Here is a 26153-nt window from a genome sequence, read left to right as displayed (position 1 = left end):
CTAACATCGGTGTACATGCAAAAATACATGCATCTCTTCTTACTCTTAGTTATCCTAACACAGCCCATATATTTACTCATTCCATTGACCAGTATACTGCAGAACTAATTCATTGTGAGTTAGTGTGACGAGTTTCCCACCAACAAGACATCGCTATTTTGTGCAATTGGTATTTAATTGTGTCTTGTGATTTTTGTAGCTAGATAAGGCAAACATTAAGTAACAGCAAAATTTGCATAAAATTTTGTCATATACTTGGGAAAACCATTTGAGACTTGTGTAAACAAGTATTTGGCAATGATGGTATTGTTAATACACAAACGTTTCATTGGTAGTCACATTTTAGGTGGGTCGAAATACTGCTAGATTGGGGGGGAATCACGGAATAACAGTAGCTGCTGGCACAGGTGAAAGTGATTCTTGCACTGCTTCTATTTGAATGAGCAGCAGCCTGGAAAACAAGATGCTGGGAGTTTCAGAGACTGCTGGGAGTCATTATGGTCCAAATAAACACATGGGTTGTGTTAGGGTAGCTAAGAATAGGAACAGGTGCATGTATGTACTTGCATTTACACCAATGCTAGGTGTTTGGTAAATAAATTTGATGAATTTGAGGTGTTGGTCAAAACATCGAAGGCTGATATTGTTGGGATATCAGAGACAGGGTGTCACCAAGATATAAGGAATGCAGAACTGGAATTTGGGGAGTACAATGTGTACAGGAAAGATAGACAGGATAGGAATGGAGGAGGGGTTATGCTATTAGTTAAGAAACACATAACTAAGGAGGTACAGACAGTCGACATCGCTGGACACTGCAGTGATGAGTCGGTTTGGTGTGACATAAGCACTGGGAAATCAAAATTAAGAGGAAGAGTGTGTTATAGGCCTAATGACTCTCATGAGTATAATAAAAAACTGTACAGGGAGTCTTATAATGGGAGATTTTAATTTCCCAGATATTGACTGGAATTTGTGGGTTGGTCACTCACACACTAGCAAGGCTTTTGTGGATTTATTGGATGATGTTTTCTACATCAACATGTTCGGGAGTCAACTAGAGGGAGTAATACTCTTGATTTGATTATCAACAGTGATTCTTCATGCATTAAGAATCTGCAGATAAAGGAACCACTAGGTGGCAGTGATCAGAGTGTGCTGAAGTGGGATTTACTCAAAAGGGTAACTAACATCAAGAGTAAAGGGAAGAGTTTTTGCTTTTGTAAAGGCAACTACGTTGGTCTAAGAGTATTTAAATTCTATTCAGTGGGACCAACTGATGATGCTACCAACAGCAAATTGAAAATGGGAAGCATTCAAAGAATTAATCTTGGAATGCTACTAGGCTTTACATACCAACTAAGAAATATTGTTCAAGGTTTAGGTCTAAATGGATGTCAGATGAACTAATTAGAGAAGAAAAGAGAAGAGAAAACATGTGGCAGAGAAGAAAAATGTATGGGATACATAAATTAATGGGTGACATGGAAGCTTATGATAGATATAAGCTGGTCTGTAACCAAGTCACAAAGGAGGTTAGGCAAGCAAAGGCAGATAAGAAATACTTGGCAAAGGATGCAAAGAAAAACAGAAAAGAGTTCTTTACCTATGTAAACTCTAGAAGGAAGGAGATGAATCAGATTGGTCCACTGGACATCGATGGTTCAACTGCTGATAATCCTGCTCAGATGGCTAACAAAATAAGTCAGGATTTTGCATCTATATTCACACATGGAGATATTCAGGTAGGGGAATGCCAGAGGTGAATTACACTCTGGCAGCGAGCTAGTTGATTTTGTAATAACTGAGAGCAAAGTGGAGGAGAAATTGTTGAAGATAAACATAAGAAAGGCACCTGGGGTGGTGGGATCTATCTAGTTATATTAAAGGAAGCAGCAAAGGAAGTAAGCAAACCCTTAGCCATAATTATGAGAGCTTCCTTGGACACAGGGGAGGTACCCATGGACTGGAGATGTGTAAATGTGACCCTAATTCACAAAGGAAGATCAAATGGCAACAAGTAATTATAGACCTGTTAGTTTAACTTCTGTTCCAGGGAAATTAATGAAGGCACTAGTTGAATAAGCTCTGCAGGATCATCTAGACGAGACTTCAGTTATAGCTCAGACACAGCATGGGTTTGTTAAGGGGGAAGTTTTGTCTGACAATTTTGATTGGATGCTATGATGTGGTCACAAAGCAACTGGATGCATGGAATAACTTTGATATCATATACGGATCTTAGGAAGGCTTTTAATACTGTTGCACATGGAAGACTGCTGGACAAATTGGAGCAGTGCGGCATTGTAGGCAAATTGCTGTTATGGATAAAAGGATGGTTGAGTGGGAGAAGACAGTGGTAATCAATGAACACTGCTCTTCGTGGTCTAATGTTATTAGTAGAGTCCCTCAGGGTTCAGTGTTTGGTCCATTGTTGTTTTCTGTATTTATAAATAATATTGATGATGGTATATCAGGCTTAATGTCCAAGTTTGCAGACGATACGAAGGTTGGCAGAGCTGTTAATGACACTAATGACCGTATGCTGCTGCAACAGGATCTAAAAAAAAGTTGAGCAGATGGGCTGAGAGGTGGTAAATGAAGTTTAACATTGACGAATGTAAAGAACTATATATGGAAAGCAATAACCCCAGAGTAACATGTCAACTGTGGTACTACACTGACAGTGGTTGTTGTTATTTGGTTTTTATGAGCATTAGCAACTAAGGCCATATTGCTCCGGGGATATGCAGTGATCATTCCCTGACCTTTCCGCATCCTCCGTATTTGGTGGTCATGGGCTCGAACCCCGGTCTAATCAAGAAGCATGTGCTACGCACTGCTGCTTCTACCCACCTAGCTACAGAGGCACCACTGACAGTGGTAGAGAATGAAAAGGACCTGGGTGTAATTGTGCAGGCAGATATGAAGTTTTCTGAGCAGTGCAGATGGTATGCAAGAGTAGCTCATGGTGTCTTGTCAATGATATATACACAGGAATTTTTCTAGCAGGGATAAGGAAGTGATTATGAGTACTGTATACAGATCTGGAGACCTCATTTTATGAAGGATGTGGAGCTGTTAGAACTAGTACAGAGAAGTGCAACAAGATTAGTGAAAGGCTTACGAAGAAAGGCTTAAGTTCTGCAGATTACAGTGTTTGGAGACTAGGCACATGCAAGGTGATATGTTTGAGGTCTATAACAATTTGAATGGTTTGAGCATGCTCAATGCTGATGGGATTCTTCCTCTTGCTCAGAATAATCGTCTGAGACGGCATAAATTCAAATTGAGGAAAGACAGTTGTGGATAGATGTGCGGAAGTTTGCCTTTTAGCCAGCGGGTAGTTGATTGGTGGAACAGACTTCAATCTTTTGTTGTGGAATTTGATAGCTTAATAAATTTAAGGCTGAGCTGGACAGGTATTTGGAATGAATGGAGGGGTGAAATCGGAGGGTTTTTTTTTTTTTTTTGGCTGATGCTGCATAAGCTTGCAGCATGTGCCTCTACTAATGCTAATGTTTCCGAAGCAGCTCAGAACATCCACCATGAAGTCTGACTGATGTTCAAAATGGGTATCAAGTCATCCATAAAGACAAAGCATATGAGTGACGATATTTGTGACTTCTAACACCAGTATGGTACAGGATTGATGCATTTTAATCAAAGATTTAAACATGAGGTAAGACTGCTGCAAAAATTTGCCCCATCTGTTGAGTGACGAATGGATACAGAACCAGCTTTCTGCATGCAGGGACCTGCAAGCACAGGCCAGAAAGGACGACTAACTTACTTTCCAAGGTACATAACAGGGGATGACAGCTGAATTTATGGTTATGACCCAGACAAAGCAGCACTCCTCCCAGTGGAAAATTTCACCTTTCATATTCCAAAAAGGCAAGGTATCAAATATCCAGAGCATACTGATTGTTTACTTTGACAATGAGGGAATTATTCATAAGGAATTCCTTTTACCCTGACCAAACTCTAAATCAGTTCTTCATCACATTCCTGACATCCTCCCTCAGGCATCTCAGCACTGTGATGCCTGAAGGAAGATGTAATGAGAAAATGCACAGACAAGTGGCACACACTCAGGATTAGCTTGTGCATCACAATGCGGCAGTTCAGACAGCTTTTATCGGTTCAGCAATTTTTAGCCAGGAACAAAATGATGGTTCCTCCACCTTCCCTATTCTCCTAACTTGGTCCCCCCTATCACTTTGACCTGGTCCCCAAAATTAAAATCCAATTAAAAGAATGAAGATTTGAACACATTGTGGAGATTCAAGCTGAGCTGCAGAAAGTGTTTGACAGCATCACAAAACAGGAATTCCAGAGATGCTTCAAATAGTGGGAAAAGCACTGGGATTGATGTATAAATTCTGGAGGAGACTACTTTAAAGAGGACAATGCCAACATGTAATTAATGTAAGCCTAAATTAATTTTATTGCCCCAGACCAAAAACATATGGCTCACACTTTGTAACTAATCCTTAGTCTCCTAGTAGTTAACCATCCTTTTGTCCTCTGAAGCAACTTCCTACTAATAACACATTAATACAGTTCACTCACACTCACTCACCAACAACAAGAGCCTTAAGTTAAAATTACTAGCTATGATGACCACTTTAGGAAGCTCGTGTTTTTTTCCCATATAATTCTGTTCCTGAGCATATACTTCTGGAATCATTATTTCCATAAATTTTTCTGCTGCAAAAGCTAACCTTACATATCTTTAGTTACTCAATTTACCCTTAAATCCACCGCTTTGGAGGTATATAGGTACACTGCATTGATGTAGACGGTAATTCAATGTAAGTATAAATAAACTTTGTGAGTTAATAGACTTTAAAGGAGGGGTGATAGTGGGTGGTGGGCACATGGGTCACTATCGCAAAGGTGGTACAGAAACTGCACTATCCCCAGTTGCCAGTATCGAGAGTTTAACCGGAATACACCATTTCCGGTATAACATCCCACCTTGGACAGCACTAAGGACGGAGAAAGATGGTAAATGAACGTGGCCATGGCCGTCTGTCTCTCAGTGTTTCTGCCAAACAGAACGACAGTGGCACAAATCACCGGAACAAGGGAAGTGCCAGAAACGTTTCCACCAAAACCATCAGGCAATCATTAGCCACAATAGATAATGGGAGCCACCGACCCACCAGAGTCCCATTGCTAATACCACGACAAAGGACTATGCCTCAAATGGGCAAAAGAACATCGGCACTGGACCTTGAATGATTGGAGATGGGTCTCCTGATCTGATGAGCCCTGTTTCCAGTTATTTTGAGAGGACGGGAGGATGCGTATCTGGCAGAAACCGCACAAAGCTATGCACCTGTCATATCAACAAGGAACTGTTCAGGCAAGCGGACTGTTGGTAATGGTCTAGGGCATGTTCAACTGGCACATGTTGGCACCTCTCTGAACAGTCCAGGTTACGTGCCCATGCATGCCGCTAACACCATCGCCATGCTGTAGGGGTACTAATTATAATTATTGTTATTTGGTTTTTTTTTTTAGGAGCATTAGCAACTAAGGCCATATTGCTCCGGGGATATGCAGTGGTCATTCCCTGACCTTTAACGCATCCTCCGTATTTGGTGGTCACGGGCTTGAACCCCGGTCTAATTAAGAAGCGTGTGCTACGCACTGCCGCTCCTGCCCACCTGGCTACGGAGGTGCCTCGTGCCTGGTATGGATGGTACAATGGTGGGGCAATGAATCATTCTGAGTAGCATTTTTGTGGCAATTTTTGGCAATCCATAGATTGCAGTTACTACCTGGGGCACACCTAAAGTTTCACTTCAAAAATAGCATGACGCAATCAGTAGGGATACTGGTTGGGTCATGCGTCACTCATGCCTAGCACGGAGTGGTACAATGGTGGGGGGGGGGGTGAATCGTTTCATGTCGTATTTTCTTGGCAATTTTTGTCAATCCACAGATGCATTGCACGTGTACTATATCCTTATACTATATATCCTTACAAAGCTCACTACAGTGGACCCCGCTTTACAATTGGTTCACTGTATGATCATATCACTTTACAACGAACAGTTCAGAACAAAATCCCGTTCCTATACAATGTAGTAAGTGCCGGTTACTGTGATCACATTTACGAATTTAATTTAAATTCTATTAAGAGCAATTCTAACAAGCAAAAATAGGAGGAATATTATCCATAGTCTATAAAAGCAAAGATATAAAGCACAGAAATACACTTTATTATCTTACCAATTAAAAAGTTTGTTTTTTTTATGAAAATCATAAACACAAGAGGTATTAGAACCTATACTACTCAGTACCGTGCGGTTTTGGAAGTTGAGAAGACGAAAACGGTTTTGGAAGTTGAGAAGACAAAAGAAGATATTTGTTAACATTAGAATTGAGCTTCTGTAGACTGTATATTTCAGGAAATACATATGAAGGAAGGTTGTTCCAGAAAACAGCAATTGTATGAATAGAAGAGGAAGAAGAAAAGTTGGTTCTATGAGTTTGAAGTTGGACAGTAAATTGATGTTGGGTGATGGCGACATGTGTTCAGACTGTTTGAAACAGAGAGCAGGAATTATAGAAGCCAATTCAGAAGAACAGTGCCCATGGAAGTATCTGAATCAAAGGCATGCAGCAGAAACAGTACATCTATGAGACAGAGTGGAGAAATCTGTTAGAGATGTGTCATTAATTAATCTAACTGCCCTCTTCTGAATGGAATCTAGAAGCCTCAGAGAGGTTTTTGGGGCACCGCCCCAGATGTGGGAACAATATTCCATAGTAGGGCAGATTTGCAATTTGTACAGAGTGAACAGTTGTTTGGAAAAAAAGTAACGCCGAGAGCGAAAGAGAAAAAAAACAAGTTTTTTAGATGCAGAGGAAGCAATATTTGTAATGTGCTTATGTCAAGAGAGATTAGAAGTTGGAGTAATCCCCAAAAGAGAGATATCATCTTGCCTACAAATCGGAGTGTCACCAAAGATAAGTACAGAAGCAGAAGAATCTTTTTTGAGATGTAAGACAGGACGAAGTTTTAGAAGGATTGAAATCAACTAAGTTGCCTTTGCATCATTGGAGAATTACCACGAGATTGTCAATTAAGGAATTGGTAGCAGATATTCGAGAAGTTGAAGCTGATTGAGCAGGGCAAGATTTTTCAAACTGGAATGAGGAATGCAATGTGCTATCATTCGGCAAAACTAAGGATGGGATTTCTGGTCAATTGAAGGTCATTAATAAACAAGAGGAAAAGAGTCGGGGGGAAAGCACTGAACCTTGGGGGCATTTCTTAGCATCAAGGTTTGTCAAAATCCTCCTGACATCCTTTTGATTGAAGACCACAGGAGGAATTAAATGGTGTGTGCTGAGAATGGTGGGAGGTGTTTTTCCTTAGATCATTAATGAGTGGGAAGAAAATGGGATGCTAGAGGGACACCAGCATTAGAGGAGACGTTCGAAGACAGAGCCATCTGTCATCACCCTTGGTGAGTGGTCAGAGAGAAAACTGGATAACCAATCACAAAAACAGTTGGCAAACCATAAGATGGAAGCTTGTTTAAAAGACCTTTAAGTCAAACATGATCGAAAGCCTGAGATGTCAGGAGAAACTGCTTGTGTTTCACCGAACTTTTCCACTGAATTTGTCCATAAATGGGTAACAAACCAGAATATCACCAGTGGATTGACACTGACGGAATCCATACTGGCAATCGTTGATCAGACAGAAGGTTTCTAGGTAGTTTAAGAGTTGGCATTCTGATTTCTCCATTACTTTAGAAAGAGTAAAAGTAATTGCAATAGGACGATAATTGGATGGGAGGGATGTCACCCTTCTTAGGAATTAGCTGGATATGAGCAAATTTCCAAGCAGAAGGAAAACACCCTTGGAATAAGTGTAAAAAGGTGGCAAAGAACAGGCGCACAGATTGAGAACAAGTGGAGAAATACCATCAGGATCTGGAGCTTTCTTAGCATCAAGGTTTGTCAAAATCCTTCTGACATTGTTTTGACTGAAGGCCACAGGAGGAATTAAATGGTGCATGCTGAGAATGGTGGGAGGGGTTTTTCCAAGATCATTAATGAGTGGGAAGAAAAATAGGATGCTAGCAGGTCAGCTTTATCCTTGGCTGAAGTGACAATAGAACTATCTGGTTTTGACAAATGTGGAAGCAGAGATGGGCAAACATTGCGGCTAATAGCTTTGGCAAGAGACCAGAATGCTTCCCACTCAAGAGACTACAGGGCAAGAAGGAAGTTTTCTACTCTTAGCCTGTTCAAAATCTAGTTTGGACTGATAACTGCTTTACAATTGTTGCAAGCTTTGCTGCAGGCAGAAAATGAAACTGAAGAATGGAAAAGAGCCAATTTTGATATGCAACATTCTTCTCCTGAAGAGCCTTAGCACATTAACTGGAAAACCAAGGTTTAGATATAGGACAAAATTTTAAAGTGGAGTGTGGGATAAAGAATTCCATTCCTATAAGAATAATTTCACTGACATGATCTGAGCAAACGTTGACATCCCATTTTGCATTCTTATAATGCCAAACAACACTAGGTTGGGAACAGCCATGAGATAAAGGTTCCATTGGAGAAGAGACAATCACCAAGTCATGATCTGAGGTGCCTAAAGGACCACTCACTTCAACCATGTACTTAGAAGAGTTGTTTGTAAGTAAAAGATCAAGCATGTTGGCTGTATGGTTAGGATTGTCTGGTAGGTAAACAAACAATTTACCTGTATTCTGGAACGTAAATGAACAACCTGTGCGAGGTCATTAGTAATTGCAAAAGCCTCAGCATCTCGACCAGCTGGGTCTGTGTGACTAGAGAATCAAAACCAGCTGGAGTTCTGAACATTAAAATCACCAAGGAAAATTACATCGCTGTTAGGGAAGTTGGACTGGAGAAAGTCAAGTTGCAAAGAATTCCAAGTGATTAGTGGAGTTGGGAGAACAGTGGAGACAACAGATGAATTTGACAGAATGAGGTAGAGAGATTTTAAGCCAGAGAAAATCAAAAAGTGGAGATTCCAAATTACCAAATCTCTGACAGGGAATATTGGAATGGACATATGCACAAGTACCACCTTTGAGATGAAAGGAATCATACAGCAAATAATTTGGGCAAATGAGATGAACAGTGGTTGAATCAACTGATAACTGAGATTCTGTCAGAAATTACATCCACTGTAATACCAGTGCAGTGTGGGTGAAGAATTACGTAGTTCAGCCACACATCAATTAATCAATTACTTAAGGTTCATAATTAGAAATTATCTATTTAGTTCTGGTTGACAAATTCGATTTCTCATGAAGATCTTTTGAGTGATGTATGATATGGTTTTAGCTGCAAAATTGTGAACAAATATCATACATTGAAGAACAGTTCCAATAGCATATAACAGATTAACAACTTAATTTATTATGGGAAGTCCTGTTGGAAAGCCTTGCTTTCAAAACTACATATTTTATGTATTTTATTTCTACAGAAAAGAACAAAGAAAAATAATAAGGGAAAATTAGTTAAGCTGTTTTAAATAAAACATACATATTCCTTCAAAAACTGAAAATTCAATTATATCTTTATACATAAAATTATTTAAAATCTAGTAAATAATATTGGTGTAAATACACCATAGTTTACCCATAAGTTTAATTACATAAGTAGTTAAAGGCATCGTTTTTCTCATATTGTGGCTACCTTCACGAGATACCATGTATTACACTATCTTCAACAACGAGATACCAGGTATTGCACTACTTCAAATAAACAATGCTTCTCTAATAGAGGACACTACTGTTATTCTCAGTGGGCACCACCACCACCCAGATGGCACCGTTTTGGAGCTTGTTGGCTCACTCATCAGTGGGTGGCCAGGTATCCTGGTACCTGTCCACCCACCTATCTAAAAATCCAAGTACAAAAAATTTAATTAGTATGTTTTAATTTGTCAAATGAATGCATAATCATTGAAGCTAATATCAAGAGGATTAAAAGGACTTTTCATAATAAAATAAATTCTTCAAAATAGTGTGTGAGGCACGTTTGCATTACCAGGGTACCTGCCCATCCACCGATGAGTGAGTCAACAAGCTCCAAAATGTCATCTAGGTGGTAGTACCCACAGAGAATAAGTCTCCTCTATTAGAGAAGAGTTGTTTATTCAAAGTAGTGCAATACCTGGTATCTTATTGTGAAGGTAGCCACAATATGAGATAAAATCAAATGATGCCTTTACTTATGTAGTTAAACGGCCTCCGTAGCGAGTGCAGTAGCACACGCTCTTTGGGTAGACCGGGGTTCAAGCCCCTGACTGCTGAATACGGTCAATCTGCAAAACTGCACTGAACCAGCATGGCAGATTATGGTCCATTTCCCTCAGCATGAATTGTTGAGGAGGCTTCCATCCTGCAGTGGGTTGATAATGGCTGCACTTTACTTACTTTTACTTTATGCAGTTAAACTTATGGGTACACTATGGTGTATTTACACCAACATATAGTTAATTTCAACCCATAACATATGCCTTGAGCATTTAGTCTTCAAAATATTTAAAAATATTGTGAGGGCAACTGCTTGATGTTGAGCAGACAAGTAGGGCATTTGGTGTAGTTTTAGAATTTCAAAATGATTAAGAAATTCATACAGTCGAATTGCATCACCTTAAATATGAGATACTGAACATTAAAAAAAAACCTCTGCCTGATATTCTAGCCACATTTCACCTGTTGTATATTCAAATCCTGACAAAACAAGCCAGAGATTAAGATGCCAATGGAATCCATACTTGCATTCCATTAAAACATTTGAATTCTGATTTCTACTGCATATTTATAATTTTTTTGGGTTCAATCTGTTAAAGGTTCAGTTTTCAAAATTAATATGGATCTAACTGAGTGCATCGGTAACAAGTGAAATTTTCACTTAAATTCACATTCCTTTTCAACTTGTTTTAAAAATGAACTTTTATGAAATTGAAGCTATTGAACCGAAAATAGGATGCAAAAGGAATCTTATTTGTTAGAGTTGACTGTGATACATTCTTCATTCTGAAACAAATTTTTGTTTCAGAATGAAGAGTGTTCAATATGTAAATTAATAAAATTTACATATTGAACAAAGTAAGTTAAGCAGAATGTTTTGGTTTAAACTGAATTTAGCTAGATACTACTTAATTAATTTTTGTGCTATATATCAAAAATAAGAAATCTAAACACTATATATCTAAAAATCCAAGTACAAAAAATTTAGTATGTTTCAATTTTTTAATTCAGTCAAATGAATGTATAATCATTGAAGCTAATATCAAGAGGATTAAAAGGATTTTTCATAATAAAATAAAAAATCCTTGAAATTTAAATTTTCAATATATACATACATTACTTTGGAGTCTTGTATTTTCTGCCAGCCTCCTAATCTCTGGAGTATCAGCAACTGCAGTATGTTTTGCTTGAGGACAGTGCCTTAAAGAGCATTTTAGAAATATGTGAACAAAGGCAAATCAATAAATAATTTAAGACAAACTTAATACTGTATATGACTTAAAATATATTTCTGACCATGCCTTCCCACCACTTCCTTCCAAACTTTTGCAATTATTCATTTTATTTTATAATTCGAATGACTTATTTACAATGAACCAATTAAAGTAAATATTTGTTCTGTTAACACTTCTGATATACAAGAAATAAATTTTCTTGAAAAAAAAGTTTCTCTGGGTAAGAAAACTCAGGACAATAAAGAAATAAATTTCTTTACTGAAATAATTCCACTAAATCAAAATTCGGTATAAACACTTAAGATTTGAAATGTGGTTTGGCTTACATTTTGCATATCTTTAAAATTTTTTCATTGGAGAATTAAAATAATGACAAAAATTGACCTTGTAGACACCAGAGCATATACTATGATTTTCTAAATACAAGCCGTGCTTGGACTGCAGTTCAAATGCCCTTTTTAATAGCTTTGATTTTAGCCTAAACTGTCAACAAGAAAAAATAAGGAGTTAATTGTTTTTTCTTGATCTTTGTGAAGAGGAAAACTCAACTTAAAAAAAAAAAAAAAAAAAAACTCCTTCAATGCTAAATAATGCTTTGACTAACAATCTTAAATAAAGTGACGTGCACTGGAAGAACATCTAAAAATTGAAACAATACCAATAATAAATCTCTACGCATCTCTTAAAAATATACAACCTTTTAGAATAGATCTTATACCAAGAAGGGCTTGTATCTGATTAAATATATTTGATAAATGACTAACAGCATGATACATGCATGCAATTATTCACAAAACAAAAATTACAATACTTATCTCTGCATGAAAGAAGCAATTTTTAAATCTTGAGAATAGGCACACAGTTAAAACAAACCAGTACCATACTTGTGGGAGAAAGCGATCCTCCAAGAACTATGTATTCTAAAAGCGTGTCTCAATTTCTTTATCAGTAGAAAAAAAGGAAAAACATTAAATAAAAACTATATAATAAGCACTATTAAACACCTATAATAAAAAAATAAATAAATAATACACTGGTGTGCAAAATTTAAGGACCAGTCAGGTTTTCACCTGTAGCTTCTCATAGGAGTGGCCTAGATATGGGAAAGCATACCAAAGGAACCCTGTGAAGTACAGAAATGAAGGAAACAACACCAACACTACAACAGAAACAAAACGGTACAGAGAGACTTTATTCAAAAGTGGCAACATAGCACTGGCTGCCATGATACAGATGCATCACTGCCAAAGATGGAACAAAGAGAAGAGGTGGTCCTCAGTAGGAGATATGGCCACCCCTAATGTCAATGCAGGCTTTGCACCACTTGTCCATACTTAGAACAATGTTGTTAAGTTCCTGCAGTAACATGCATCCATTCCTCCGTCAGGACCATCTTCAGCTGGTGAACATTTTCTGGTGGGTGTGGACGTGCCGCTAGGCATCTCCCCAGAGCATGTAATGTGTGTTCGTTGGGATTTATATCGATAGGAACGGACAGGCTAATCCATACGAACAATGTCCTCACTTTCCAAAAGCATATCAACAGCTGCAGTGCGATGGGGTGTGGCGTTATCATCCATAAACTCGAACTCTGGGTCAATGGCACATCGGGACAGACACACATGGGGAAGGATTACCTCAGTACAGTAGCGTGCACCGGTTACAGTACCACCTTCCAGTATTTGGAGTTGTGTGCATCTATCCAAGATAACACCTTCCCAGAGGAGAACACCTCGACCACCATATCGATCCCTTTCAGTGATGTTTGTGGGGTGATACCGTGTGCCGACCTTTCGTCAGATTAGCTGACGTGCAGAATCACTGCTGAGACTGAATCTACTCTCATCAGTAAAGAGTACCTTAAGTAAAGATTTTGTGATTGTAACCTTTAGAAATAGTGTTAGTCCTTACATTTGCATACCAGTGTAATAATAAATGCATCAGGAAGGGCTTAAGTCATTTACATAATCACTGCTGCCTGGAAACAAAACCTAGACCAAAACATAAACCAACTAGTATCCATATATGAAACTAGGTGTTGACTGGAGAGTGCATTCTTTGCCAGTTGAATTGAAAAGAAAGTAAATGAAACGGCATTCACCAGAAGTGTGACAAGGGCTTAAGTTAAAGTGAACAGATGTCCCTGATTTAAGTCATTTGCCCATGCATTGCCAACTGTCCCAGACTGAACATGTAGCCTCCATACTTACACAGTATACTTTCAAAATAATGGCATCTTCGGGGATTCAAGGTGCATTATTTCGATTTTTCCATTACCTAGAAAGTTTTATTTTTAACGTACAGGGCGATTCTAAATTATTATCGGAGTTTCTGTGGCCTATAATTTTCTAACCAGAAATAACAAAATAAAACTGCTTACGGAATATGAAAGTGTAACTCAAAAAGTTTTATTACCTATAGAATCAATACTCCAGAATGCTAAACAACTTAAACATGCATGCCTTTTGTGGCACATAAAATGTCCAAGTGATACTCAATTTCCCTACAAGTGTTCTACAGCATTTGTGGTGCAACTGTTTCGATCGCAGCAACAATTCTGAGCTTCAGTTCATCGAGGGAGGTCACAGGGCCTTGTACACAATGTCCTTCAAGTATCCCCACAGGAAGAAATCAAGCGGCGTAAGATCGGGTGAGTGCGGAGGCCACTGAATCAGTCCACCAAACCCAACCCAGCAACCCAGGAAAATGCATGTCAAGAAATTCTTGGACAATAAGAGTCCAATGTGGCGGTGCACCATCTTGCTGGAACACCAGATTTGTCCGATGATTTTCCAACTGGGGTAACAGATACAGCTGTAGCATGTCCAGATAGGTCACCGCTGTCACTTTTTTCTGAAAAGAAAAAGGTCCCTAAAACTTCCTAACATGATAAAGTACACCAGACACTGACCTTTGGACTATCTCTTTTGAATGTCGTGAGGGTTTCCTCATGCTCCTCTACTAGAGAAGCATTACTTGATTCAAAGTAGTGCAATACCTGGTATCTACTGAATAACAGCATATCTTCAATATTCCTACAATTTCTGCATTTGATGCCTTAACAATAAGTACCTTTTAAGGCATCTGTTTTAAAAGGTACTACTTTAAAATTAGTGTGCACTCAAGTATACAACTATTTTTACTCTTAGTAACTAACCCAAAGACAGCTCACATATTTGCTTGTTCTATGAGAACCCTCCCCCACAGGCTTTGAAATCCCTGACACATTACCATGAGGCCTCCAGACCTGTATACAGTACTCAAGGTACTGTATGCAAGTCTGGAGGCCTCATTTTAAGAAGGATGTAAAGCTGTTGGAACGAGTACAGAGAAGGGCAGGGCAACAAGATTAGTGAATGGAACAAAGGGTTGCTCTTATGAAGAAAGGCTTAAATTTTGCAAATTAGTGTCTGGAGTCTTGGCTGGTTTGAGCATTCTCAATGCTGATGGAATTCTTTCTCTTGCTCAGAATTATCATTTGAGAGGGCATAAATTCAAATTGAGGAAAGACAGATGTAGGATAGATGTGTGGAAGTTTGCCTTTAGCCAGCAGGTGGTTGGTGGAACAGACTTGCATCCTTTATTGTGGAAGTTGATAGCCTAAATAAATTTAAGGCTGAGCTGGACAGGTACTTGGAACGAACGGAGGGGTGAAATGGGAGCGTGGTTTTTTTTTTTCCCCTCAATTTAGGCAGTGCAAGAATCACATACACCAATGCCTATAGCTACTGTATTCCACCCCCTAGCTAGCGATTTTTCAACACCTCACACTCATTGTTATTCTATTTAATTTCATCTATAATAAAGTTTAATTTGATCATTTTGTCAGTTCTTACAAGAAATATAACGATATGGATCCCAATGCTCAAGGCCTGTTCTCTAACATCTCACACTGTTTTCACAGAATCAGCAAATACAGTGGACCCCAGGCTTTACGATATTAATTCGTTCCAGAGACACCATCGTATCGTGAAAATATCATAATGTGAACCCAATAACACACTGTTTTTTGATAATTTGTTCCAAGTCCTCAAAAGCTGAAATTTTCGCTATATAACTAAGCTATTTATCTCTGTAAAAGGTGATTTTTATAACAGAAATAGTATGTTTTATATAGAATACTGAATACCGTATTTTCCAGTGTATAACATGCACCTTTTATCTAAAAATAACTCACCCTCAAATTGTGGTGCGTCTTATACACCAGAATAAACAGTAGAGCATGATACAAATTAAAAAAAGAGAGAAAAAAGATAAAAAATGCTGATGGTGCCACACATTTTTACTTATCCCCCCCCCCCCCACAAAATGTTCTTTAAAATGATAATTATAAACATTAAAAAAACAAAAATCGTAATTTTCATTTAACTTGCATGGAAAAGCTGTATCAATGGTGGTGTGGTGATGGAGCTGGAAGAGAATCTTTTTCCATCAAGATATCAGGACAATCTTCAGGATCAGGTGTTCTTTCCAATCGCTGCCTCTTGCTACTTATGGTATAAAAACTGTCCAAAGTGGTTTGCTTTTGGCACTTCCTCTGAAGATTCTTGAAATAACTTAACACCTGATCTTCAAATTTGCAGGTCATCAATTCAGTGGTTTCAATATCTGGGTTTTTTCTTACTGTCCTCTTCACAATATCCCATGCAGCAAACATGTCCTTAATTTCTTGAGTTGTTGCTACACAGTCATCCTCATGTTCCTCATCTCCACTGTCATGCTCGTCCCCGTCTGCTCTAATTCCTTGAGTTCCTCTGTTGTCAACTCCCTTCCGTGGTCTGCAATTAACTCCTCCACACCCACCGAATCAATCTCTAGAGCCTAGGACTCACCAAGAGTGATAATTTCCTACTCTAGAACACCTTCAGCTTCAAATCCTTCAAAATCATGGATGACTGAAGGCCATAATTTCTTCCAGGCTGCATTGAGGCACCGAGCTGAAACTACATTCCAAGAACTGACAATCATTTGTACACAGTCTAAGATGTTAAAACCTGGTCTTCCAGAATTCCTTTAAGGTGATGGCTCTGTCTCCTGAAGTCTCTTCAAAGCACTTCACAAGCAAGCAAGCATCTTCTTTGTGTAAATTTTTTTAAAGTTGGCAATCACTTGCTGATCCATCGGCTGAAGCAGAGAGGTGGTATTGGGTGGGAGAAATTTGACAGTAATGAAGTTAAATTGCTCCTCCAGAAATCGGACAAGTTGGGTATCATGACGTGGAGCATTATCCAAAATTAACAGTGCCTTTAAAGGAAGTTTGTTTTTTTTTCTAAGTAACCTTTGACTGAAGGACAAAACACTTCAAATACCCGTTCAATGAAAAGGTATCTTGTCACCCAAGCCTTCTCGTTATATTGCCAAAAGACACCCAACCTGCTTTTGATGACCTTTTGCTGTTTAAACACTTTGGGAGTTTCTGAGTGGTAAACCAACATTGGCTTAAGTTTAAAATCATCACAGGCATTGGACCCTAACAGCAGAGTAAGCCTATCCTTCATAGGCTTATGACGAGGCCTCTTCTTTTGTGATGTATGTTCGCCTAGGCATTCTTTTCCAAAAGAGGCCCGTTTTGTCGGTATTAAAGACTTGTTGAGGAAGGTAACCCTCCTTCTCAACGAGCTCTTGAAACTCCACCTTAAAGTTTTCAGCTGCTTCCTGATCAGCACTGCAAGCCTCTCCATGCCTTATGATACTTTTAATATCGAACCTTTTTCTAAAACAGTTGAACCAACCTTTGCTGGCTTTAAAGTCCCCATATCGCGTATCACTAGCTGAAGGTGTTTTAGTCTTTAAGTCATCAAAAATCTGCTTTCCACATTCACAAATGTATTCCAGGAACTGTATCAGCCTTCATTTGTTTTTTTGTTTTTTATTCACAGCAACAAAAGCCTTTCCATTTCTACAATCAGTTCTCTGCCTTTTTGGACTGTGTTAGATTCATCACTTAACTTTTTTAAGGTTTTCTTTTTGTTTCACTAAGGTAGAAGTGGACTGAAAAACAACATTCACACATCAATGAACTAATTTTAGCACCATCACATCATGTTTTTTCACTATTTCTTGTTTAATTTTAATTGAAATTTTCTTCTTACTGCACTCTTTAGGGGCCATATTATGCATGCTGTACATTCAAGAATTCAATACAATAAATTTGTGGAAAGTAAGCACAAAAAAAAAAAAAAAAAATCACTTGAACTAAAGGATACAAAAACAAAACATGTGCCAACATGTTTACAAATGTGCTACTGGCTGAGAAAAAGGGCTACATGGTCTGGTTGGAGACAATCTTAAGCCATTGTAGAGCGAAATAAGTAGGCACCAGTGATCACTGGTTAGTAGAATCAGCTGCTCAAATCATTAAACTGCACTAGACTTTCACCGTTTATCGCTATGTTTTGTTATAAGAATGAATTTTGAACGCATTTGTGATATTTTTCTAAAGCATGTTTCTGGAACTAGTGACCATAAAACAAAAACAATTTGCACTTTCCAATTTATTGGGCTTTTCTGTTAGCGCAAACTATTATAAATGGGTAGTAAATTATCTTATTGCATTTGTGATAATACCGATAGCTGGAATTCTGTGGGTTTTTACCTTACAGTATTATGGAGAAATGTGTTTCCCCTTCACTGAAATCATAAAAAAAACAAAAATAAATTTTCAGAATCTTATCTTAATTCCTATTTTTTAAGCTTCATTTAATAGAATTAATTAAAATAGAATTAAAATTCAATTTGCAAACGTGATGAAAATATCCCGCACTTACTACATATCATAGAGTGAAAGGTATTTTATTATGGAGAGTCCATCATAAAGTGATTTGATCATATACTGAACCCATTGTAAAGCAAGGGTCCACTGTATTCTTGCACCCATCCTATTTATTGAATCCCTGTTAACAAGCACAGACCGCACTGAGAAACCTCTATCCTATGGGCCTTACACAAGTCTCTCCAGGACCGAATTGATCAACAAGGCTATGTTCGTGAACTCCCTCCAACTGCGTCTGGACACAATTGGACCCTTTCAATCTTAACTTGCAACTTTTCTCAACACTGCCTTGTACTTGTTGAGTAAATCCTTAGATCCCCTACTCTTGACATCATTAATACTAATGTGCATTACACAACATCAGATGAATCCCAGTCCTATTGAACCTATCCTTTTTACAATATATTTTGCAAAGGATCTCACTGTATCCTGGGCTGCCCAGGCGTAATCTCCAGTACTGTGCTGGGTGGCTGAGCATTTGAAGGATCCCTCTTTCCATTTAATTTCTTTAAAAGGAATCCACCCTGTTCCTCAAGCCCTTATATAATCCCATCAAAACCCTGACCTGGTGCCTAACATTCTAACACTGTCCACTACAAAAATACACAAAAACATCCCCCGGGCCAAGTCATGACCCAAGACTATGTTCGTGAACTCCCTCCAACTGCGTCTGGACACACTACAGATAAGTGTGCAAAAAGGCCACAAGTAGCACCATGAATATAGCTCTAATTTAAAGAACTGCCATCAACAATTACCCTCAGACTAAAGTATTACTGCTACTTTGAGCTTTTTTGCTTTGCTGCTCTTATTTGAGTTATGATTGTAGCATAAATTTAATTTAAAATTATGATACAAAGTAAGAGTATAATAACATTTGCTATTACAAGATTATGTTACGTATTAAGTTTTTAACTGCACCTTTCCAGTTTCATTTAAGAAAATAAAAAAAAAAAAATACCAACTTACATGATTAGAACCTTCAAGCTACTTATATCAAGTAAAACACTACAATCACTACTACAATGTACTACACTACAAGTTACAAAATGTAGGAGTTACTTTATTGAAGTGAAACAGATCCAAGTGGCCTTTTTACTGCAGCATCTAACATACCTTGTTTTTGCTTTAGTACATTTATATTGAATAAGATTCTGTTATAGTTGGACTACAATAAAAGTTATTCCAAGCTTTATTTTATTATTTATTTATTATTAATTGCATGACACTTAGCACTCCAAACTTACAGGCAGTTTTGAGGAGTATTTTGGAATGACTTTTTCAGATGCACACAATATTTTTTTTGTGACACGCTCAACAGCTCCATCAATTGAATTTTTCTGAATTATTTGTGGGTCAAGTGTCACTAATATTTTAGTGACACTTGACCCACATTCAAAATAGGTTTGCCAATCCGCTTTCTCAGTATGCCACTGAGGACTTCTACTTGTGTGAATAAGGGTCTTTTTGAGTAATGCAATTATTACTGGAAAATGGTCACAGTGTAGTCACTCATTAATTATCTTCTACTTTAAAGTAGGATAGATATATATTGAAAACAGATGGTCAAATCTACTATAGTAAATTCCTGGAAGAAAGATGAGCACACCTAAGTGATCCTTCAATGTGGACAAAGCTGTTATTGTCTAAAAATTGTGCAATTCGTTTTCTCTCTTTGATCAATGTGATTATTATCCCCGACAGTGTATGGCGTCTACTTAAATCCTCCAGAATGCAGAAAGGTGTGGGTAGTTAAGCTACGGGATTATATAGCTCATTTTTTTTGAATATGATAATTTGGGGTTATACAAGGAGCATACTGTAATATGGATATTAATGACTGTTTGGACTGCTGCTGCTGCCTCAAGGGAAGAGATCAGTAAAATTTGTTTTGCTGGGACATCTGAATTTGTTAAACTGCTACACCACACTGGATGGTGTTATGTGTTCTATAAAGATATTATAGAACACAAACATCTTTAGGAAGATAGTATGAATCAGAGCTGTAATACTCAATATCTTTTTTAATATCTTTAGGAAGATAATATCTTCCTAAAGATATTAAACTAACACAATTCTGGCAAATCCTGTGGATGGCATATTTAGATGTAAAATCATATAAAATCATATTTAGATGTAAAATCGACATTTGTCTTAGAAAATTCCACTGAAACAGACTATTCATTACTTATTTCTTGTTAAATGTTCAGAATGTTTCCAAGGCCCCGAGGCTTGTGCTTTTCACTCATTTGTACCTTTTTAACTGGTAACTTGTCATTAGTTACCCTTTTAGCCGGTAAGTTTACCAAATACCTGCCATGATTTAATGCAGTTATGATGTTATTAGTAATGGCATATGATGCAAGAAAGCAAGCTTATACAGCATCAATAAAAAAATTCCCACATCACTTCCAATAGGTTGTCTAGTTCTTTAAATTTACTCAAACTCATTTACACAAAAACAGATGGAAGCTTGTTCCAACAATCAACCACCAGCTGGCTGAAGACAAACTTACATCTATTATGTAACCATTCTTCCATTTGAATTTATGTGCTATCATGTGCATATCATAAGCAAGTGGAAGAATGCCATCAGCATTGAGTTTGCTCAATCCATTTCAAAGCCTTAAACACCTTAATCATATCACCTAGCAGGTGCCTGGTCTCCAGACACTGCAATTTGCAGAACTAAAGCCTTTCATGATAAGAGCATCCCTTTGTTCCCCTCACCAATCTCTTATGCCCTTTTCTGCATCCATTCCAGCAACTCTACATCCTTCCTAAAATGAGACTTCCAGACCTCTAAACCAGTAGTTATTTATTGACTTATTATTGTTAAATGCAAGGCCTGCTTCACTTTTAGATTTTATTCTGCTCATTAATAGTTGCAGTTCTCTTTGCAAGATGGTCATGTAACTGTCATCTGCATATCTGAGGTTTACTGTTGTTCCATTTATTTTGACACCTTCAATCTCATTCAGTTTCCAGTATTTTTTTTTTTTTTTTCCTGCATACAGGGTGTCTCAAAAATATTGGTACAAATGTTTAGGGAAGGTAGGTAACATCTAAAGGAATGTTAATTGCATAGGAACCCATAACCGGAAACGTCACGGGAAAGTAGAAGCAGAAATGACACAAGAGAGTAATTAGTGGCAAACATTTATTTGACATAACATTAACAATGGAGTACAAGATGGATGCATTTCATGATGTTACAACAGATGCTTGAAGGTTCCACCACGAGACGCGATGCAGGCCTGACACCGACGCAGCATGGATTGACAGACACGGTCGAACAAACCTGGAGTTTCTTTGACAGTAGCAGCAGCGCAGACGAGTCTCGCCATGAGATCATTTCAGTCTCCACAGGCAATTCATACACGATAGATTTGAGGGGGCCCCCCACAGAAAGAAATCAAGGCTGGATAAATCAGGTGAGTGTGGGGGCCAGGCAATGGGTCCACCACGGCCAATCCATCGACGCCCAAAACACCTTTTCAAATGGTCATGAACACACCTTCCATAATGGGCAGGCGCCCCGTTATGTTTAAACCAAATGTTGCGTCTCACATTTGCTGAAACATCGTCAAGTAACCCTGGTAGAACTTGTTCAAGAAATCCAATATTTAGCGGAGTTCATGCGGGACGGTAACAGGTATGGGCTGACTAAGCAGTCACCGACCATACCTGCCCACACATTTATTGCGAAGCGATGTTGTGCCGCATGGGGACACACACCGTGTGGGTTGTCGTGAGCCCGCACACGAGCATTGTGCTGATTGAATAAGCCTTCCCGAGTGAAATAAGCCTAATCCGTGACCAAAACATGGGCTGGAAAATTCAAGTCTTGAACACTTTCTTGGAGAAACCACTGCGCAGAAGCCACACGTGCAGGCTGATCTTGGGGGAGCAGTAACTGAACCCTTTGGAGATGAAAGGGGTGTAAGGAATTGTCATGCCAGACAAGCTGTACACTTAAACGAGACACTCCTAAGGCAGAGGCAACGGCACGTGTGTTGGTAGGATTATTCTGGACGGCATTCAACACACTTTCTTCCATGGCGGGAGTTCGCGTCAAATGTGGTCTGCCCGCACTACTCCTGTTACCTCTAAACGACCCATAATCACACAAATTTTGATGCAAATTTGTGCGTAAACAAACAAAGGGTGGTCCGGTACATGCCTGTCTGGGAAGCATTCTCCATAAATTCATTGAGCAGCTCTTCCATTGCCCTCTGCTAATCCATACACTAGGTGCATGTCTACCAGCTCACAGTTCGTATATCAATGCATGCTCTTCATGCGGCGACCACTGCTTGAATGAGTAAACCAGAAATTTTCCCTCTCGCGAATTGATGAACAGCGCCGTGTACCGACTTACGGTGACGTTTCCGGTTATGGGTTCCTATTCCTTTAGATGTTACCTACCTCCCCTAAACGTTTGTACCAATATTTTTGAGACACCCTGTATAAGTTTAATAAAAATAGTAATAGGATGCAACCTTGTCGCACACCTCTCCTAACTTCAATCCAGCCTGTTTCCACATTTCCCATTATAATTATGGTTTTCTGTTCTAATTCCAGTAGACATCTTCTATGATTCTGATATCCCTGGAGTTTCCAGTCATTAGCTTTATAGTCAAAGGCACTATCAAATGTCTTTTTGTACTCTATAAAGCATGGGATAAGTGGGTCATTCATTTTATATGCTGAGAAGACATATGTTATGAATCCTATATTTAAGTCTAGGATAGTCATGTATATAAGATTCTGTTCTGCAAATTGCAACACCTGAAAACTAGTGACTAGTTTTCATGAGACTAGTGGCAAAGAAGAAAATTGCATAGAATAAGTACAAATTATAAATACATGGAATCCTACAGTAAATACAAACTAATCTGCAATCAAGCCAAAGGTGGTTAAAAGCAAGCTAAGGCAGATTAGGAGAAGTCCTTGGCTAAAAATGCAAAGAATTCTTTGATTATGTTAATGCTAGAAGGAAAGGGATGAACTAAACTGGCCCACCAGATATAAATGACACAAATTAAATATTCTGCATCTACATTTTCTCATGAAGTTTTAGAGATTCTGAATACCAGAAGTAAACAAAATGGGTGGCATACAAATGGGTGATAAACAAAATACTGGTATTAGTGGAGTCCCCTCAGGGTTTGGTGCTGTCTTCTCACTGTTTACAATATTAACGATATCAACAAAGGCATACAAAAGGAACTCTGAAGCAAATGATTGTTATAACTGAGAAGAAAGTGAAAGATATATTGTTGAAGCTTAAAGTAAATAAGGCACCTGGGGCTAATAAGTTAAATTAAAAAGAAACTATAAGCAAATTTTAGGTCATAACTATGAATACATCTTTGAATTCAGGGGAGATGCCTACAGACTGGAGCTGTACAAACATGTCTCCCATTCACAAAGGAGATCAAACAGTGATGTGATCAGTTATTGACCTGTAAGCTCGACTTCTGTTCCAAAGAAATTAGAGTCAAGAAGTATTGCAGGATCATCTTAACAGGAATGGAATTATATGGAAATTACAGGATGGGTCTGTTAACATGGGATCCTGCCTGACCAATCTGATTAGCTACTATGATACAATAATGAAGGAACTGGAGGAAAATAAGAATTTTGGCATCACATATTCAGATTTCAGTAAAGCTGTTGACAGTGTTCAACACAAGACTGCTGTACAAATTGGAGCAGTGTGTCATTAGAGACAAGTTACCATTATGGATAAAGGGATGGTCGAGTGGCAGAAGACAGAGGGTAGTTAAAAATGAACACTGCTCTTCTTAGACTAATGTTATTTGTGGATTCCTCAGGGTTTACTGCTGGGGCCCTTACTGTTTACAATATTTACTAATGATATTGATGAAAGCATATCAAGTTTACTAAGTTTGCAGATGATACAAAGGGTGGGTGGATGGCAAATGAAAGGAATCAAGGCATACTAATCTGCAGCAAGACCTAAAAAAATTAGGCACATGGGTTGAAAAGTTGCAATCCAGGTTTAACACTGGTAAATGCATGGTACTGCATACAGCAGTAACATACTAATTAGGTGATACCACACTCAACGTGGCGCAGTGGAAAACAAGACTTGGGGTAACTGCACAGTCTGATAATAAGTTCTCTGAGCAGTGCAGACAGATTAGAACATTATGTGGGTTCTGTCGTTGAAGTATAGGAACTCTGCCAGCAGGGACAAAGAGGTGATTATCCCCTTGCATAAGGCAATGATTAGGCCACATCTCGAAGCTTCATTTTAAGAAAGATATGCATTTCTTGGAAAGGGTGCATAGAACAGTCAACATGGGTATTCTTACCACAAATGACCAGTTCCGCAAGTTGCAGAAAATTTTCAGTTCTGGAAAATAGGCACTTTTAAGGAGCTGAAGTATTTAAGGATTTAAATGGATTGAGGATACTTAATTTTGATGCTTATACTTAAATTTTAAAATGATTGAGTATACACAATTTTAACACAATTTAAAATTTTTCAATTCAAGTTTTTCTCATTGGATGGCAACAGAACAGACATGCAAAAACTTACTTTCAAGTCACCAAATTTATAAAAATATTGATCCAGTCCTTATCAGAATTTATGCCTTTGCCAACAGTGAAGTTATTCAGAACAGCTTTGTCACAAAAACTTGCATGATAATTTTATATAGGATAGAAGACTTAAAAGGATTTCAAGTAGTGTGATCCTCTTGGTAATGCAGTAGGCTGGAGTGTCCAATTTAGCAATGCTACAGAACTACATGTCCATTTTATGTTTCTAAATGTGGTTTTTACCTTACACACAATGTAGAACTAGTTGCACTGACATAGTAGCTGGTAAACAGAAAGTTTGCTCATGATGCCAAAAAAAAGGTATTCCTGAGGTTTACCAAGCTTGAGATCTTAATGTTAAATTTCTTATCTCTTCTATCAATTTTCTGGTTGAGTTATTTATTTATAGGGAACTGAGATGTGTTTCTGTTCAGAGAACTGACTGGATTATGGAGGGTTACTGAATCTTTCTTAGATTTGTCTTAAAGTTTTATTAATACTGCCTTTTGAACACCTTATAAAATTATATATATATATATATATATATATATTTTTTTATGTAGCAATAATGCATTTAAAAAAATGTCAACTGCCTTAATTTTCCAAAATTTATCTCCGAAACCAACAATTTTTTTTTTCAACTGATATGCGACAAAGTTAACTACACACAATGTTCTGAAAAAAAAAAAAAAAACACCACTGTGCATATACTATATTTAATGCACATTAAATGCTGCTCCTGGAAATTTTTCCATACAAATGCCTAAGCCAGAACAATATTAAGTGTTTATGTATATGGGACAATTTACCATTACAAATAAATTTACAAAAATAATAAAACAAATGCACAAAGCAAAAGTTTAAGAGGAATTTAAGGGGATTATGAACTAGTGAAGAAAACAAAGCTTTCTTTTATGTTCTGACTGATTAACACTACAAGTGGTTCCCAACTTTACGAGTTAATTAGTTACTAGCGCAAGCTCGTAAAGCAAAAACTCAAAGTGGGAATTTTCCATATACATAATGTTAAAAATAGGTGTTATGTTCTCAACAATAAAGTTAGTTAGCTAATTAGTTTGTTTAAACAATAATTAATTTATCCAAAGAAATGAAAACAGCCTGTAAAACAAGCAAATTATAATAATAAACAAATTATTTATGACTTACAAATGTTAAAGAAGGGTTATTCTTCATCATCATCGACTAAATGCACACTCTTTGATCACTCATTATTGGCTCAGCACTCTGTTTGTTGCACAAGGAGTCTTCTTGAAAAATGCTTCAAGAGGCGTTTGTTTCCAA

The 26153-nt window shown here is 37.9% G+C and overlaps 1 protein-coding gene across 7 annotated transcripts in view; it reads right to left on the bottom strand.

The window, feature by feature from the left end:
- Lasp (LIM and SH3 domain protein Lasp) overlaps positions 1-26153 on the bottom strand; it is a 280500-nt gene that overhangs the window by 192029 nt on the left and 62318 nt on the right. For all 7 annotated transcript variants that reach the window (XM_090388896.1, XM_090388900.1, XM_090388895.1 and 4 more), the window contains exon 3: positions 11387-11471. In XM_090388896.1, coding sequence (XP_090245022.1) covers positions 11387-11471 — 85 coding nt within the window. The remainder of the gene's footprint in view (positions 1-11386; positions 11472-26153) is intronic.

The sequence above is a fragment of the Mastigoproctus giganteus genome, chromosome 14 (assembly GCF_048544385.1).
Source record: "Mastigoproctus giganteus isolate SK-2022 chromosome 14, ASM4854438v1, whole genome shotgun sequence".
In the NCBI taxonomy this organism is placed as follows: Eukaryota; Metazoa; Arthropoda; class Arachnida; order Uropygi; family Thelyphonidae; genus Mastigoproctus; species Mastigoproctus giganteus.
Note: the sequence above shows the minus strand (reverse complement) of the source record. Positions and strands in the feature narration are given on the sequence as shown.